General features: G+C 38.2%; 1 protein-coding gene across 2 annotated transcripts in view; it reads left to right on the forward strand.

Annotated features, from left to right (window-relative positions):
* LOC126425288 (uncharacterized) overlaps positions 1–18810 on the forward strand; it is a 390004-nt gene that overhangs the window by 99955 nt on the left and 271239 nt on the right. For both annotated transcript variants that reach the window (XM_050088259.1, XM_050088260.1), the window contains 3 exons: positions 1964–2042; positions 3734–3870; positions 14222–14427. In XM_050088259.1, the coding sequence (XP_049944216.1) occupies positions 3760–3870; positions 14222–14427 (317 nt within the window). In that variant the 5' untranslated portion in view covers positions 1964–2042; positions 3734–3759. The remainder of the gene's footprint in view (positions 1–1963; positions 2043–3733; positions 3871–14221; positions 14428–18810) is intronic.

Genomic DNA, 18810 nt, shown 5'->3' on the forward strand with positions numbered 1-18810 from the left:
AGTAAGTGCTAGCAGAATATAAATAATTTATGAGTAAAGGAGACAATTCACCGGATAATAGGACCATTGAGTCACCGACAAAACTGAACTAGCTTTCAGACACAGACATATCCTTTAATGAGCTAGAGTATTCTCTCTCTCTCTCTCTCTCTCTCTCTCTCTCTCTCTCTCCCTACCTCCCTCCCTCCTACTATTTGGTGAGTTGTCCCCTTTACACCTGATCTGTCATTTTGATAATAGTCTGGCTTAAATAAAGAAAGTAAACCTTTAGTCAAACACGGGATCCATGTTTGGATTTGAAACTATTCTAGATTATCCTTATTACAGTTACTGTGGTTTCCATAAATGAATTAAGACCAGTGCTAAGTGGGATTCCTTTAACCACACCATAACTATTTCTTTTTGATGCCCTTTTGAATTCAGTTAGTAATCCAATCAGGATGACATCATTTGCAAACAGTCACTGAACCCTCCATGAAAAAATACAGTAAGCAGAAGTGAAATAAGTTAAGCCTGCCCAGCTAGTTTACATACTGGTACAGAAACAGCAGAATGGGTTATGGGTATGTGTTGAACTATAGTGATATCTACACTGAAGAGCCAAGGAGACGGGTACACCTGCCTAATATGGTGCAGGGCACCTGCGAGCACAAAGAGGTGCTGCATCACGATGTGGCATGGACTTGACTAATGTCTGAAGTGCTGGAGGGAATTGACACCATAAATCCTGCAGGGCTGTCCACAGATCTGTTAAGAGTACAAGGGGGTGGAGATCTCTTCTGAACAGCATGTTGCAAGACTTCCCAGATATGTTCAATAATGTTCATGTCTGGGGAGTTTGGTGGCCAGCAGAAGTGTTTAAACTCAGAAGGGTGTTCCTGGAGCTACTCTGTAGCAATTCTGGTCGTGTGGGGGTGTCGCATTTTCCTGCCGGAATTGCCCAAGTCTGTCGGAATGCACAATGGACACAAAGGGATGCAGGTGATCAGACAGGATGCTTATGCACGTGCCACCTGTCAGAGATGTATCTAGTCCTATCAGGAGTCCCATATCACTCCAGCTGCACATGCCCCACATCATTACAGTGCCTCCACCAGCTTGAACAGTTCCCTGCTGACTTGTAAGATCCATGGATTCATGAGGTTGTCTCCATACCCGTACACATCCATTCACTCAATACAATTTGAAATGAGCCTCTTTGACCAGGCGACATGTTTTCAGTCATCAACAGTCCAGTGTCAGTGCCGGCAGGCCCAGGTGAGGCGTAAAGCTTTGTGTCATGCAGTCATCAATGGTACACGAGTGGGCCTACGGCTCTGAAAGCCCGTATCAATGATGTTTCGTTGAATGATTCAGGTGCTGACACTTGTTGATGGCCCAGCAGTGAAATATGCAGCAATTTGCAGAAGCGTTGCTTCTGTCATGTTGACTGATCCTCAGCAGTCATCGTTGGTCCCATTCTTGCAGAATCTTTTTCTGGCTGCAGTTATGTCAAAGATTTGATGTTTTACCTGATTTCTGATGTTCATGGTACATTTGTGAAATGGTTGTACAGAGAAATCCCCACTTCTTCACTACCTCAGAGATGCTGTGTCCCATCGCTTGTGCGCTGACTATAACACCACATTCAAACTCACTTAAATCTTGATAACCTGCCATTGTAGCAGCAGTAACCATCTAACAATTGTGTCAGACACTTGTTGTCTTATATAGGCATTGCCGACTGCAGCATTGTCTTCTGCCAGTTTACATATCTCTGTATTTGAATATGCATACCTATATCAGTTCCTTTGGCACTTCAGTGTAGCTTCTAACCAAAATACAGACTACTTTATTTTTGTGAACTCCTTAGAGTAGTTTCATATAGAAAAGGGAAACAGTCACATTCTTATGCTAAATCACATTATAATGTCAACATTTGGAAAAAAAATCTATTTAAGTTTTAAACTGACTCATGTTTCAGGATTACACCCAGTGCCCCAACAGTAGCTGTCTCCTCTCACTCACAGACTGTGCAGACCCACAGGATCTATAAACAATTGGTGAGCTTATAAAACTATTGGTTCCGTAAGTAACTTCCAAAGCACTGTAATATGAAAAACTGATTTATGTGAAGCAAACAGTTATTAACAATATTTTAAAACTTGCTTTCAAATCTAATAATTACAGCACAGACCATATTAACTCATTTATGAAGTAAAACAGATAGTAATGCTGCTAAATACAACTGATTAGCCTACCAAATTTAAGTCATTTGGGCATGGTTTTTATCTCTGGGTATTCAGAGATTTGTACAAGGTGTGATAAGAAAGTAATGAGAATTTTTTAAATTTTACAGGCTTTTCCATATTTTTTGTCTTGTTGGTACACATGTTCCTATTGAATGCTTGCATTTTCAGTTGTTTTGAATATTTAATTAGTTGTTAACAGTTGGAAAGGTTATACATGTTGTCAGGTGCTTGACAAACTCTTAGTTTCAAAAGAAAATGGATCAAAGAATTTGCATTAAATTCTCCTTGAAAAATGGGTATGAGTAACACAAGGGTTTCCTAAGGGTATAAATATGTTATAGAGGGTCAAGGAGACGTAAAGATGATGGCCACCCTGGATGCCGTAGCACCAGGTACCAAGACAGTGTGAAAGAAGTAAAGAAAATGGTACTGGAAAATCCCCAATTCATCATCAGAGACGTTGCTGATGATGTGGATGTATCCTCTGGCTTGTGTCAAGCAATTTTTTATTTTTTATTTTTTTATTTTTTGGGCACGAAACATGTAGCAGCAAAGTTTGTTGTGATACTGTTGAAATTTGACCGAAACAGTATTATGTAGACATCGCTGAGGAATTGCTGAATGAAGTCAACAATGATCCAGAATTTCTAAAGAAGTTTATAACAGGTAACAAAATAAGCACAGCATTGAAACCAAGGCTCAACCATCCCAATGGGAACTACTGGAGAAGCCAATACTGAAAAAAAATTTACAATTTTGATCACATGTGTAGGTTTTTCTCACCGTTTTGTTAGATTACAGTGGGCTAGTGCATCATGAGTTCTTGCCTTATGATCATATGGTTAATATGGAATACCACCTGGAAGCCATGTGCCATTTGTGTTATATCCTCTTTAGTTTGGCCATTGTCAATTATTTTTCTGCACAAACAGCAAAACCCATCTACAACTTTTTGTGTCTCATGTTTTGTAATGTAGTTGACTTAGATCATCTAATTTAATTGGTATAAACTCCATTTCTCTCATTCTACTTTTGTAGATGTCCATTTGTAACCTCTTTTCAACATTGTCCCTTTAATTCAGTTACTCTTCTGATTCATGACAAAATTACAATAGTATCACCAAACCTCAAAGTTCTTCTATCTTCTCCCACAATTTTGATCTGTTTTTCAAATGTCTACTTCCTAGCTTGCTCAATGTCCAGAAGAAGTAATATCTGGGATGGACTACAATTTGTCCTATTCCCTTTGCAATAATGTTTGCCTTTCATGTCCTTTGACTCTTATAACTGCAGTCTTGTTTTTGCACAGTTTGTGTGTAACCTTTGGTTCCCTGCATTTTATTCATGCTATCTACAGAATTTCGAAGAGTGTATACTAGTCAAAAATTGTCAAAAACTTTGTCTGAGTTGATAAATCCTGTAAAGGTAGGTTTTTCTACATTGAAAGACAAATAAGATAGTGTGTGCATGGTTTGATAATTATGGACTGCTATTGGTTCCAGCTATTGTGGCAGCGAACTGATCGAGCATGATGACTGCCTCAGTGTCAAGGGTGGATGCTGTGCAGAAACCACTCCTATGGTTTCGTGAGCATGGTGTTTCTAGAGGCTGCACTCCTATTCCATCAGAAATTCTTATGGTAAGAACAACTCATTCATTTAGTCACACATATTCTACTCCACAAATTCCCATATAACTGTTAATCTTCAAGGATATGGCAAACTGTGGTACCAGGGTACCTATAGATAAAGAAAAACAACTGTGGTTGTCAAAGTTTCCTGTGAAAATGGTTGTGCATGTTATATAAGTCAGACCAAAACAGTTTTCAAAAACACTTTTGAGAACATACTATTGCATTTAGACAATACCACTGTGACAAAATGTCCATAGCCACAGACATATAGGACTCAGTTCACAAAATACATGAAATAGATAACCCTCAATGTCCTGTGCACCACAGTGTAGAGAAAAAAGCTCACTCTGCTAGAAGAACTGAAAATTTATCAAAGAAACTTTGAAGCTGAATTATGTAGCTACTACATATTCCAGCAAATGTGATACATATCTATTAAATTCTTAACCACTTTTTCATGGACCAAGAATGCTAGCTATATTTATTTATTAACTAGCTGTAAGTAACCACTTCTTTCTTTTCCATTTGTTTTCTGAATTGGGAAAAAAGTGAAAATAATCAGCCTATTTGCATAACATCTAACATACTCAAAGTAGATTGTTAGGGGGTAAATTTGGTGTTTTGTATTTGGGTTCAAAGATGAACATGTTTTGCGGTTGTCCAACAAACAAACAAACTGCATATAGTAGTGTGTGTGAAAAACATGGTTCTTTTAAATCCACCCCACAATATTAGAATGTTTGCCCTTGCACTTTATTGATAGTCATACAGTAAGCAGATTTTGCCAGAAAATGGAGACTTTTGAAGTTGAAATTAATTCAGATGAGTGGAATTGGTGATGTGAATACTGACTTGCCATTTTACTTTACTGTTAATATGTCTACTTCTATTATTTTGTTTTGGAGCTGTTTCGTGTGACATACTGTGAACAATAAGCAAATTCAGGACTTCAGTTGAGAAATTTACACTTTTGTCTTGGTTCAACATTTTATCAGAAGGTTTAAACAATGTTTCACTTAATATTTGAGTGAATTAGTATTTTTTGTTGTAAATGTTTGCTCTCTCTTGCATTTCTGTCTGGAAGTAGGTGCACTAGTCCTTTGCCATTATTATGCTGCACAGCCCCTTGGTTAAGCCAGTTTTGCCAGAGTGCTGGTCAATACAATGTGGGTCATATACAAGTTGGGTTGTAGAACATTCAGGAATGTTCTAGAAGCTTGGAAAACCTTTGGTAACACTTAAAAATATGCATAAGAGCTTGAGAAAAATGCAGAATAATCTTGAATCTTTTCTCTCTAAAAATAAGTTGAGCCAAAAGAAAAAGAAAATGTCCTGGTGGCAATGACAATGTGATGGTGACCTCTTCAGACATTGGTGTCTCCACAGTGGCAACAACCATTGTAACGGATAACAGGGAAACTGAGGGTAGTGTCAGCCATAAAAATCATTGATTGACTGCGTTTAGTTTTGACAGTATGGTTAACTACACACACAAACCTATTAATTCTTATAAACATACCAGCTGTGCTCATTCACACTTAGCTGTTGCTCACATCTGCTTAAATGGAAAAGAAAGAAAAGAGAAAGCACACTTTTATAATGTGTGTGGAAATTGGATACACGTCCTAATCTTATTCTCTCCCCAGTCTCTGTCCCTCTCTCCCTGCTCCTTTCTTTGTCCGTTTGCTCTTGCTACCCTCTCCCCCCCCCCCCCTTCCTGCCCCCCTCTCCCCGTCCATCTCTTCCTTCCCGAATTGTATACCCAACTGCCCCTCCTCCCTTCCTTCCTTCCTTCCTTCCTTCCTTCCTCTCTTCCTTCCTTCCTTCCGTTCTCTGTCTCCATTTCTTCCCACTCATCTGACCATCTCCTCATCCCCTCTCGCTCTGACCTTGAGGCGGTTTATTGTTATTGCAAATTCAGCTTCTGGTCAATGGAGATTTGTGATTTTGAAGTAGCAAACATCTAGGTTTTTACTTATATGGGTACTGTAAATTTTTATAATTGCAAATCTCTGGAAGTTTTTGAGTGAATGCTTTGAAATTTTGACACAACATTGCACTGGAATATGCATGTGTTTTTATATACCTATTTTTTAATATATATAATACACGATTTTTTATAAATTTGATAATAGGGAAATGTTACAAAAAAATCTCAAAAGTTATTTCTCTATGTAAAAGAAATAGATACATAGAAACACACCTCTATTAGAATGCAATGTTGTGGCAAAATTTCAAAACAATTGGTCAAGAACTTTCAGAGACCCAAAATTTTGAACAAACGAACACTTACATTTGTATTTATATAGATATCAATATTTTTTAACCATACAGTAAAGTTTGCGGCACAACTTATTTGGAGGGCAGCATGGAGGGTAAAAATCGTAGAGGGAGACGATGAGATGAATACATCAAACAGATTCAGAAGGATGTAGGTTGCAGTAGGTACTGGGAGATGAAGAAGCTTGCATAGGATAGAGTAGCATGGAGAGTTGCATCAAACCAGTCTCAGGACTGAAGACCACAACAACAACAATATTTTTTGTGTGTCTCAGCTTGTATGGAGCCATTTGAACCAAATCTTCTCAGTCATGGAAGGAGTCACTACATTACATAACTTGTAATACTGTGATAAAAAGCCGACTGGAGCGGCCAAGCGGTTCTAAGCGCTACAGTCTAGCACTGTGCAACCGCTACGGTCGCAGGTTCGAATCCTGTCTCAGGCATGGATGTGTGTGATGTCCTTAGGTTAGTTAGGTTTAAGTAGTTCTAAGTTCTAGGGGACTGATGACCACAACAGTTAAGTCCCATAGTGCTCAGAGCCATTTGAACCATTTTTTGTGATAAAAATTGGAAACAGAAATACGAAAAATTAAAAGAAAGATTTGCAGTAGAACATAAAAATGAATAAAGTATTACAGAGAAGGGCTATGTGGAAATCCTGTACAAAATAAAACAAGTATGCTAAAAGGCAGCCTTTCAACATAAATTTGAAAATCTGGGATGTACGAGGGCAGTTCAATAAGTAGTGCAACACACTTTTTTTCTCGCCAATTTTGGTTGAAAAAACTGGAAATTTCTTGTGGAATATTTTCAAATATTCCCGCTTCGTCTCGTATAGTTTCATTGACTTCCGACAGGTGGCAGCACTGTACAGAGCTGTTAAAATGGCGTCTGTGACGGATGTGCGTTGCAAACAATGGGCAGTGATCGAGTTTCTTTTGGCGGAAAACCAGGGCATCTCAGATATTCTTAGGCGCTTGCAGAATGTCTACGGTGATCTGGCAGTGGACAAAAGCACGGTAAGTCATTGGGCAAAGCGTGCGTCATCATCGCCACAAGGTCAAGCAAGACTGTCTGATCTCCCACGTGCGGGCCGGCCGTGCACAGCTGTGACTGTTGCAATGGCGGAGCGTGCGAACACACTCGTTCGAGATGATCGACGGATCACCATCAAACAACTCAGTGGTCAACTTGACATCTCTGTTGGTAGTACTGTCACAATTGTTCACCAGTTGGGATATTCAAAGGTTTGTTCCTGCTGGGTCCCTCGTTGTCTAACCGAACACCATAAAGAGCAAAGGAGAACCATCTGTGCGGAATTGCTTGCTCGTCATGTGGCTGAGGGTGACAATTTCTTTTCAAAGATTGTTACAGGCGATGAAACATGGGTTCATCACTTCGAACCTGAAACAAAACGGCAATCAATGGAGTGGCGCCACACCCACTCCCCTACCAAGAAAAAGTTTAAAGCCATACCCTCAGCCGGTAAAGTCATGGTTACAGTCTTCTGGGACACTGAACGGGTTATTCTGTTTGATGTCCTTCCCCATGGTCAAACGATCAACTCTGAAGTGTATTGTGCTACTCTTCAGAAATTGAAGAAACGACTTCAGCGTGTTCGTAGGCACAAAAATCTGAACGAACTTCTCCTTCTTCATGACAACGCAAGACCTCACACAAGTCTTCGCACCTGAGAGGAGCTCACAAAACTTCAGTGGACTGTTCTTCCTCATGCACCCTACAGCCCTGATCTCGTACCGTCGGATTTCCATATGTTTGGCCCAATGAAGGACGCAATCCGTGGGAGGCACTACGTGGATGATGAAGAAGTTATTGATGCAGTACGACGTAGGCTCCAACATCGACCAGCGGAATGGTACCGTGCAGGCATACAGGCCCTCATTTCAAGGTGGCGTAAGGCCATAGCATTGAATGGAGATTACGTTGAAAAATAGTGTTGTGTAGCTAAAAGATTGGGGAATAACCTGGTGTATTTCAATGCTGAATAAAACAACCCCTGTTTCAGAAAAAAAATGTGTTGCATTACTTATTGAACTGCCCTCGTATATCACAAGTTTTTCAGTTCTGCAAAAAGTGTATGGAAAAAAACCTCCAGATTGATAAAATCCTTTCTGTTATTATAGTTCAGTTAAGCAAGTGTGCCATCTCTGAAACATGCATAACTATACAGTATAACAGCAATGAAATTCCTGGATGGAATAATACATAAAAGATAAGTAGGCAACTACTCACCTAGAGCTGACTGATGCGTGGCACATAGAAACATGCCACTGAAAACAACATTTGTACTGACTTTCAAGCTCTTTCTCTTTCTCTAGTAAAAGTATACACAACCACACAGACAGCCAAATGCACACACCTGCAGCTACTGCAAGACTGACTGCACAGTCTCACTGCATCCTTGAGCCTGTGCATTTGGGTTTCTGGGTGATTGTGTGTGTATATGTGTGTAATAGAGAAAGAGCTCAAAAATTAAGGTGAATACTGTTTTCTATTGCATGTTTCTACATGCTACACATCAGTCTATAGGTGAGTGGTGGTCTTTCCTTTATTTCTCACATTATAGCAGTTCAGTATGTTGTGTGAAGGTTGTATCTTCAAATATAATAAGCAGCTTTAAAGTAATATCCTTGTATGTAAATTTGTGTCAGTGGTTCACATGTTACCCTTCCACTGTGTAGCACACTTAGGTTAAGCGTTATGATTTGGTAATATGTTATGCTAATCAATTAAGGAGCTACAATTATTTCTGGAGCTTCTTCTTCTTCTTCTTCTTCTTCTTACTCCTTTTTCTTCTTCCCCCTGCCTACCTTCAGTGTCATAACATTCCTGTAATGGAATAATTTTGTGGAGCAATGCACCTAAAGTGTATAGAGTATTTATGCCACAGAAACAAACAGTTCCTCTTTTTCCTGTCCTTATCCCATGTCTTCACGGTACTGGCACATTAAACTGTATTTGACAGTGTTAGTGGTAAAGGGGCCAGATGCCCTTCATGTCGCCAGCCCTTTGAAATGTTTACAAATTGTGTAACTTAGGTGGATGTGGGTACCAGCCTTGTATTCACTTACCTGGATGTGGGAAACTGCCTAAAAATAAAATCTGACCTGACTGGCTCTCAGACCCTTATTGTTGCTGCATTCTACTAGTAGAACTTTGCTACAACATTGATAACAATCTGAAATAGAAATACCCACATTCACAATTGAAACTCTTCAGGGCAATAATTTATTTAGAAATGCGCCTTTGCAAACCATCAACAGAATAGAAAGAAAGTGATGTCTGACAGAAACAGTCACCCTTTGGTTTTGAAAATGGAATTCTTGTTTCATAAATCACTTAACTTCTGTGCATTGAAAATTATGGTACCAGTGAAGTTAACTCCAATTTACATAAACAATAGACTTTTTAAAATCATAATGTATCTCTTTCATGTGTCGTATTATTCATGTTGACTTTGGCATTGCTTTCATACTGTTTCCTTATAACATAGCATACAAGAGTAAATATGTGGTACAAAGTGGTGGTAAACATAAAAGAAGGAAAGAGCTCTTTAATGGTATTATATGACAAAAAAGTAGTAATAACTGATACCAGAACTTCAGATCTCTGTATTTGTAGGTGTGACATTTGGCATGCATCTACCAAGTCACCTTACAGGAAGTTTAATATTGTACTGTTAAAAACAACATTAGTCTTAGAGGAGTGTCACACACATATTAATGGGTTTGGAATGAGTGTAAGGTTTGCTTCCAGACTTGCATCTGTTGAAAATACTGGTAAAATGTAACAGAGTCCTCTACGAAACCTGTAGCATGTCCATTTTGACATATGCATGTGAAAAATGAACCACTAGCAGTGAAGACATGATAAGAATCCAGGCAGCTGAGATGAGGTTTGTTCAGAGCATGATCAAAAACAGCCCAAGTTGTAAGATAGCAAGACAAAGTAACCTTGCAGTGACTGAGATGCTGTAGACATATGCAACCCATGGATGCTTATAGGCTACCGAGAGTACTGTATGATTTGAAACGCAGAGATGAAGGACTGGTAGGAAGACCAAGACTCAAGTATAAGGAAATGATGGACTCTGACATTGAGCAGACACATCATACCTGGAACCGCATCAAAGAAGGAGAGAAGTTTAAAGACCGTTATCATTGGAAAAGCCTCTTTTGCTGACCCATTGAATGAGGTGGAACGATGTGGGATGATAATGACTTATATCTGTTGAAATATGCTGGTGCAGTTGACAAATTGCTGCCACCCTCTTAGAAAGATAAATGTACTCAATCCTGGCAATGCACATTTACACAATTTAATAAATTCAAGAAACTTATGATAATGATCAAAGCAGAAGAAATTAATTAAAATTTGTGCTGTGGCCGGGACTCATACTCAGGTCTTCTTGCTTGCTAGGCAGAAATGATAATCATTCCACCACCACAACACAATGATCAACATTGCTGCTCGAACTAGTCAAGCTGAGTGTCCTCCCCAATACAAACTTCAGTTCATATCTCCAGCTCATTTTCCCTTAGTTGTCACTACTGTCATTATAAGATCCAAGAAAATTGTTGAAACTCTTTTCTCATTATTTCAGTCACAACTTAAAGTTGTCTCAAGTGGACTATGAACCTACAGACAATATTAATAATATCTTCAGTCTTTTTGCAGATGGTGCAGTTATCGGTAATGAATTACTATCTGAGAAAAGCTGCACAAATACCCAGTCAGATCTTATTAAGATTTCAAAATAGTGCAAATATTGGCAACTTGTTTCAAATGTTCAAAAATGTAAACATGTGCATTTCATAAAGCACAGAAAATTAGTATCCTATGACTATGTCATCAATGAGTCACAATCGGAATCGGTCAGATTATACAAATATGTGGATGTAACAATGTGTAGACATGTGAAATGGGATGATAACAAAGCTAAGTCATAGGTAAGGCAGGTGGTAGGCTTTGGTTCATTGTCAGGATACTGGGAAAATGCAGTCCGGGTTCAAAGGAGACTGCTTACAAAGTTACCTGTGTGTCCCATCTTAGAGTATCAAATACAAGTGTGTGGAACCAATACCAAATAGGATTAACAGAAGAATTAAATGTATACAAAGAAGGGTGACAGACTGTCAGAAGGCAGCATCATGAAAATGCTGGAAAACCGGGATTGGAAACTGTTGAAGATATATGCTGATTATTTTACAAAAGCCTGCTTATGAAGTTTGAATAACTGATATTAAATAAAGAATCTAGAGATATTTTTCATCTCATGTGTATTCCTCCTGTAGGGACTGTGAAGACAAAATTAGACTAAATACAGCAAACAAGCAGAGGCGTTCCATATGCAGTTGGAAAGGGAAGGATCCCTTACGTATTGTACCATGATGAGTACCCTCTGCACTTAAAAGTAGTTTCCGGGGTACCAATATAGGTATAGATAGCAAGAGAGATGAGGAACTATGCACAAAGCAGCAGATGTGCACACAATAAAATAAACACTACAATGTATCTTGAGCAGCAGACATGCGTAGAGTGGAAATAAAAATTTTCCAAGTGAATTCTGCCCACTGCATCACCACAAAAATAACGAGACAAATTAGAAAATAAACATGTTAGTAAGAATGTTCCAAATGTCATGCCAGGAAACTGAATGGTTCTAAGTGTCAATAAGAAAGTTTTTACTAGTTGAATCTTGCAAATAATAAAACAGCTGTCAGCCACTGTTAATAATGCTGTTTATTTACAGAAATATGGTTAGAGCTGACTGGTGTATCTTCAGAAAGCTCTTCACATGTGTACTACATTTGTTGTTGTTTACATTATCTGTGATCTGTTTTTACCAGCAACTATCATAAACACCAATAAATGTAATACGAATGTGAACAGCTGTCTGAAGATGAAGCTGTCAATTCGAAACCAGTAATGCCATTATTTGTGTGAATCAATAGCATTATTAACTGTGGCTGGTTGCTATTTTCTTCTTTGCAAGTACAGCATGTGATACTTCCTGGCAGATTAAAACTGTGTGCTGAACTGAGACTCGAACTCGGGACATCCCCCAGACTGCGACTAAGCCATGTCTCCACAATATCCTTTCTGCCAGGAGTGCTAGTTCTGCAGCATTTGCAGGAGAGCTTCTGTGAAGTTTGGAAGGTAGGAGACGAGATATGGTAGAAGTGAAGCTGTGAGGATGGGTCGTGCTTGGGTAGCTCAGATGGTAGAGCACTTGCGCACGAAAGGCAAAGGTCCTGAGTTCAAGTCTTGGTGCGGCACACAGTTTTTATCTGCCAGGAAGTTTCATATCAGTGCACATTCCGCTGCACAGTGAAAATCTTATTCTGGAAGTACAGCTTGTATTTTGTACACAACCACAGTCTAAAAAACAGCTGGAAGGAAGTTCCAAGTGCCATATATACTGAGGCATAACATTTTATTTGTCATAGTACAAATACAGAAATGAAGCATTATATTTTTAACTAGTGGTATAGTGAACAAAAGCCACTTCTCTTATATTTTAAATTTTTATATTTTAAATTTTGGAACTCCTGAGGGAAGCACATCTTGGCAGAAAGACCATGTGCCATCTACCAACACATGTTTGAAAGATTTTCTCCATGGTTTGGCATTTGCAACAGAGTACCGAGAACACAATAACACTGAAAACCCATTTTGTGAAACAATTTCCCTTAGATCATTTTCATTTCTGCTCTTCACAAGTATTAAGTGACTGGCAGGCATGTGCTTATACTTCTTTTCTTGTCTCTATCATCAAACTTTCGCCTCTTCATTCCTCATACTTCAAGAAGCACAATGGATTGACAGATTTGCTTCAGAGTGTCTAACCTCACCTGCTTTCTTAAACTCAGTTAATTCTTGTCCTAACATGCTCTACAGTTATCACACGCGCCAGCTGTGACACTGGGGAAAAATAATAATAATAATTGAACACGTGAAGGGTAGTTACTATAGATAAGTATTCTCAATTAAATGAGAAGAATAGTTTTCTGCATATGTGAATTTGTCGTCTTCCCATATGATGTCATTCTTCTTAGTGGCACAATTATCGAGTCGCTGATTCCTCACTACAAGAGATTATAGAGTTCACAGATACTTTCATCAACAAAATGTTTCAATGCCATTCCTCATCTATATCTTATCTTTTATTCTTCTTGACACTGGTACTTTTTAATAACTTTTAGTTTTACACAAAAATACATCTCCTCTGCTCAGGGTTCAGAACAGAATTGCCACAAAAAAATCACATGTAGTGAGAGCTCGGCAATGTCCCTCTCAAGACACTGGATATTTTATAAAATAGTAATACTTCCCCATAAAATTTGTTTTCATCATCAACCATCTCATTAGTGTAATTTTTTGTTGGGATTTAAACTTTTACATACAGGTAATTTTAATGTACATGCCATGAATTGCAAAAGACTTTAATTTGGCTTTGATGCACCGATGCCGACATTTACGAATAATATTTATTAGGACATAATTATATCAGTACTGTTTAGTAATACAGGAAATGTTAGTCTTTGCTTTAAATACATAAAGAGAAAATTACACTAATGAAGTGGTTGGTGGTGAAGGCAAATTGTATGAAGAAAAATTATTATTTTATTAAATATTCAATGAATTGAGAGCGAAATTGCTGAGCTCTCACTACATGTAACATTTCTGCAGTATTTCTGTTCTGAACCCTGAGCAGAGGAGATATATTGTATATTTTTATAGTAAGTGAAACAATCCATATTTTTTTAATGAATAAATGTACAAATGCAGGCAAAATTCTAAAGGTAAATAGCACATGTGTGGTTTTAGTAAAATTTCGACTTGTGTTAGCAATATAGATCTGACTTGAAGGCACTTGTTGTATACTGAAGCAAATATGACAAAAATTACTTGTTTCATTACCAAGGGAGTAGAAAGAAGTTGATGCAGTATTGCACAATGCGAGTTAGCAGAATGCTTCTTTCTGATATAATATGGCTGTTGTGAGTGCAAGAGATGCTACATTTATCAATGAATGTTCTTTTCTTTTCAGAAAATATTGGCTGTTAGGTGTTCAGATGGGTGTTCCCCTCCAGAACTGGTAGAAGTTTCACATCATCTGCTGGCACGGTTGGCCGCAAACCCCAAAGTTGATGCAATAGAAGTACGCCTGCAAATATCAACTGCTTTGTGTTCCACACTTCATAAACTGCAGGAACTGCAGCAATTTAAAGACTGTGCTTCGAAAATACTAGAAAGGTAATTTTGGTTAAAAGTAGTGGTGTGGATGTGAAATTGCCACTGTAGATTTTTATAACTATATATTTCTTCTTGTCAAGTAACACTGTTGATTTCCTAGTCCAACAATTTACGAAATGAGCTTCTTGTAACATTAGGACTGAAGTATACATGTATAAACTATCAAAAAACCTCTAAAAATGTGTTATTCCAATAGAAAAAATTAAATTAGTAGTAAAAAACTCTTAGCTGTTCCCAAGAAGTAAGAAACCTAATATTTCAAAAATAGTATGGTAACATTCAAAAACACACACACAGATACACTAATTTAGTAGGCATAATTCATTTCCTCTTTATCTGCAGTAATTTGAGACAGTTATTTTGTATATTAAATAAACTTCTTATTACAGACAGACAAAATCACACTGAGACAAAATAATGTTTATGATCATTAGCGTGTGAAAGATTGTCTGAGTTTGGCATTTTAATGATTATGCAACTGAACCCCAGTGGCACTAATAGCAGACACAAACTTGCTTTGAAGACTGGTGATAGGTTAAATGCTGAAATAAATGGAAGATAATTGATAAAAAATACCAAACATGTAATGGAAATTGTGAGTCTTGTTGTTTATGTTAATTTATTGATATGGCCACATGGGTAGTAATAACAATGTACTAAGCATCAACTACATTGTAGATCAAACTTACATTCATCCTACATCTCGTTATATATATTTTCTGCTTTATGGGGCTGTGGTTGTATGACTTCATTTAGTACATTCTGCAGTCATTCATTAATGTCGCCAGTTCTCGTCTATGTTTATAAACCTTAATGTATCAGTCTCAGCACATGAGAGACTTTTTTACTTTTGACATCCTCTTACAGAAGTTAATATTATGGTTGTTAGTAACAGCAAATCCAGTTGATGTTCTGTATTTCATTTTTGGAACCGGGATAAAAACTAAGCAGGCTACTTAACCATACCATGAGAATGTACTTAATTCGTTAGACAATGAATTGCAGGCCACTGTATATTCCAGGATCTGTCAAAGGCATTTGACTATGTGATTCACAATATTCTTTTAAGTTAATAAGAATATTATGGTGAACTGGAGACAGGAGACGAAGACTGTTGATAGGAATGAGTCCTGTATTAATCTAGTAGTCAGCATCCAAATGGGAACTAATAGCATGTGGTTTCTCGCATGATTTATCTTAGGGTATTTACTTTTTCTAGTACATATTAGTGAGCTTTTATCAGTAACATTACTAGATGCCAAGATTGCTCTGTTTGCAGGTGGTATAAAGTTTGCAATAAGTGACAAATCAAATATAGTTATAGAAGGAGTAGTTAATGATGAATGTATTTCCCTGGTATTCTTCTGTGAACTGCAATCTACCACTTTCTACGTCATCATCCCATTTCATTTCCCTACAATTTGTTACACCAAGTTATTTGTATGGGTTGATTAACTGTGAGTCATTGATATTACACTCTCAGCATACTACTTTTTCATTTTGTAAAGTGCACAGTTTTACATTTCGGAACATTAAAAGGAAATAGCCAACCTTTGCACCAGTGAATCAAGACCTGGCTGAATATTTGTACAGCTTCTTCTTAGTCAGTACTTCATTACAGATAACTGCATCATCTGCAAAAAATCTGATGTTACAATTAATATTGCCTGCACGGTCATTATTGTGCATCATGAACAGCAAAGGTTCCAACACACTTTCCTAGGGGACAACCAAAGTTACTTCTACGTCTGTTGAGCAATGTCCATCTGAGATAACTTGCAACTTATCCAAAAATCAAGTTAGGTTTCACCCAGTTGATGTTTTCAGAATTCATGCTGGTTGGCATGGAGGAGATCATTCTGTTCAAGATTACAATGTCATCGGCAAACCTCAAAGTTTTTATTTCTTCTCCATGGATTTTAATACCTACTCTGAATTTTTCTTTTGTTTCCTTCACTGCTTGCTCAATATACAGATTGAATAACATCGGTGAGAGGCTACAACCCTGTCTCACTCCCTTCCCAACCACTGCTTCCCTTTCATGCCCCTCGACTCTTATAACTGGCATCTGGTTTCTGTACAAATTGTAAATAGCCTTTCGCTCCCTGTATTTTACCCCTGCCACCTTCAGAATTTGAAAGAGAGTATTCCAGACAACATTGTCAAAAGCTTTCTCTAAGTCTACAAATGCTAGAAATGTAGTTTTGCCTTTCCTTAATCTAGCTTCTAAGATAAGTTGTAATGTCAGTATTGCCTCACGTGTTCCAATATTTCTATGGAATCCAAACTGATCTTCCCTGAGGTCGGCTTCTACTAGTTTTTCCATTCGTCTGTAAAGAATTCGCATTAGTATTTTGCAACCGTGACTTATTAAACTGATAGTTCGGTAATTTTCACATCTGTCAACACCTGCTTTCTTTGGGATTGGAATTATTATATTCTTCTTGAAGTCTGAGGGTATTTTGCCTCTACCAGATGGTAGAGTTTTGTCAGGACTGGCTCTCCCAAGGCTATCAGTTGTTCTAATGGAATGTTGTCTACTCCCGGGGCCTTGTTTCGACTCAGATCTTTCAGTGCTCTGTCAAACTCTTCACGCAGTATCATATCTCCCATTTCATCTTCATCTACATCCTCTTCCATTTCCATAATACTGTCCTCAAGTACATCGCCCTTGTATAGACCCTCTATATACTTCCACCTTTCTGCTTTCCCTTCTTTGCTTAGAACTGGGTTTCCATCTGAGCTCTTGATATTCATACAAGTGGTTCTCTTTTCTCCAAAGGTCTGCTTAATTTTCCTGTAGGCAGTATCTGTCTTACCCCTAGTGAGATAAGCCTCTACATCCTTACATTTGTCCTTTAGCCTTCCCTGCTTATCCATTTTGCACTTCCTGTCGATCTCATTTTTGAGATGTTTGTATTCCTTTTTCCTGCTTCATTTACTGCATTTTTATATTTTCTCCTTTCATCATTTAAATTCAATATATCTTCTGTTACCCAAGGATTTCTAATAGCCCTCGTCTTTTTGCCTACTTTATCCTCTGCTGCCTTCACTACTACATCCCTCAAAGCTACCCATTCTTCTTCTACTGTATTTCTTTCCCCCATCCCTGTCAGTTGTTCCCTTATGCTCTCCCTGAAACTCTGTACAACCTCTGGTTTAGTCAGTTTATCCAGGTTCCATCTCCTTAACTTCCCACCTTTTTGCAGTTTCTTCAGTTTTAATCTACAGTTCATAACCAATAGATTGTGGTCAGAGTCCACATCTGCCCCTGGAAATGTCTTACAATTTAAAACATTTTTCCTAAATTTCTGTCTTACCATTATATAATCTACCTAAAACCTGCCAGGATTCTTCCATGTATACAACTTTCTTTTATGATTCTTGAACCAAGTGTAAGCTATGATTAAGTTGTGCTCTGTGCAAAATTCTACCAGGCGGCTTCCTCTTTCATTTCTTACCCCCAATCCATATTCACCTACTACATTTCCTTCTCTCCCTTTTGCTACTACCAAATTCCAGTCACCCATGACTATTAAATTTTCATCTCCCTTCACTATCTGAATAATTTCTCTTATTTCATCATACATTTCTTCAATTTCTTCGTCATCTGCAGAGCTATTTTGCATATAAACTTGTACTACTGTAGTAGACGTGGGCTTTGTGTCTATCTTGGCCACAATAATGCATTCACTATGCTGTTTGTAGTAGCTTACCTGCACTCCTATTTTTTTATTCATTATGAAACCTACTCCTCCATTACCCCTATTTGATTTTGTATTTATAACCCTGTATTCTCCTGACCAAAAGTCTTGTTCCTCCTGCCACCGAACTTCACTAATTCCCATTATATCTAACTTTAACCTATCCATTTCCCTTTTTAAATTTTCTAGCCTACCTGCCCAATTAAGGGATCTGACATTCAACACTCTGATACGTAGAATGCCAGTTTTCTTTCTCCTGATAACGACGTCCTCCTGAGTAGTCCCCGCCCGGAGATCTGTGTGGGGGACTATTTCACCTCCGGAATATTTTACCCAAGAGGACGCCATCATCATTTAACCATACAGTAAAGCTGCGTGCCCTCGGGAAGAATTAGTTGTTGATTAGTGTTGATTATAAGGAGGCCAATTGAGGGCCTGCAGCCAGCCTGTCTGCTTGCTAGACACACTGCACCTACAACTGGAGTTATGGTCTGTGATGTGATTTTCTATGACAGCAGGAGCACTCTCATGGCTATCCCATGTATCCTGATAGCAGATTTGTATGTCAGTCTGGTGATTCAACTTGCTGTTCTGCTATTCATGAACATTCCAAGAGGTGTTTTCCAGCAGGCTAACACTTGCCCACATACCACTGTTGTAACCCAACAGGTCTACAGAG

This window comes from Schistocerca serialis, chromosome 10 (genome assembly GCF_023864345.2).
Source record: "Schistocerca serialis cubense isolate TAMUIC-IGC-003099 chromosome 10, iqSchSeri2.2, whole genome shotgun sequence".
Lineage (NCBI taxonomy): Eukaryota > Metazoa > Arthropoda > Insecta > Orthoptera > Acrididae > Schistocerca > Schistocerca serialis.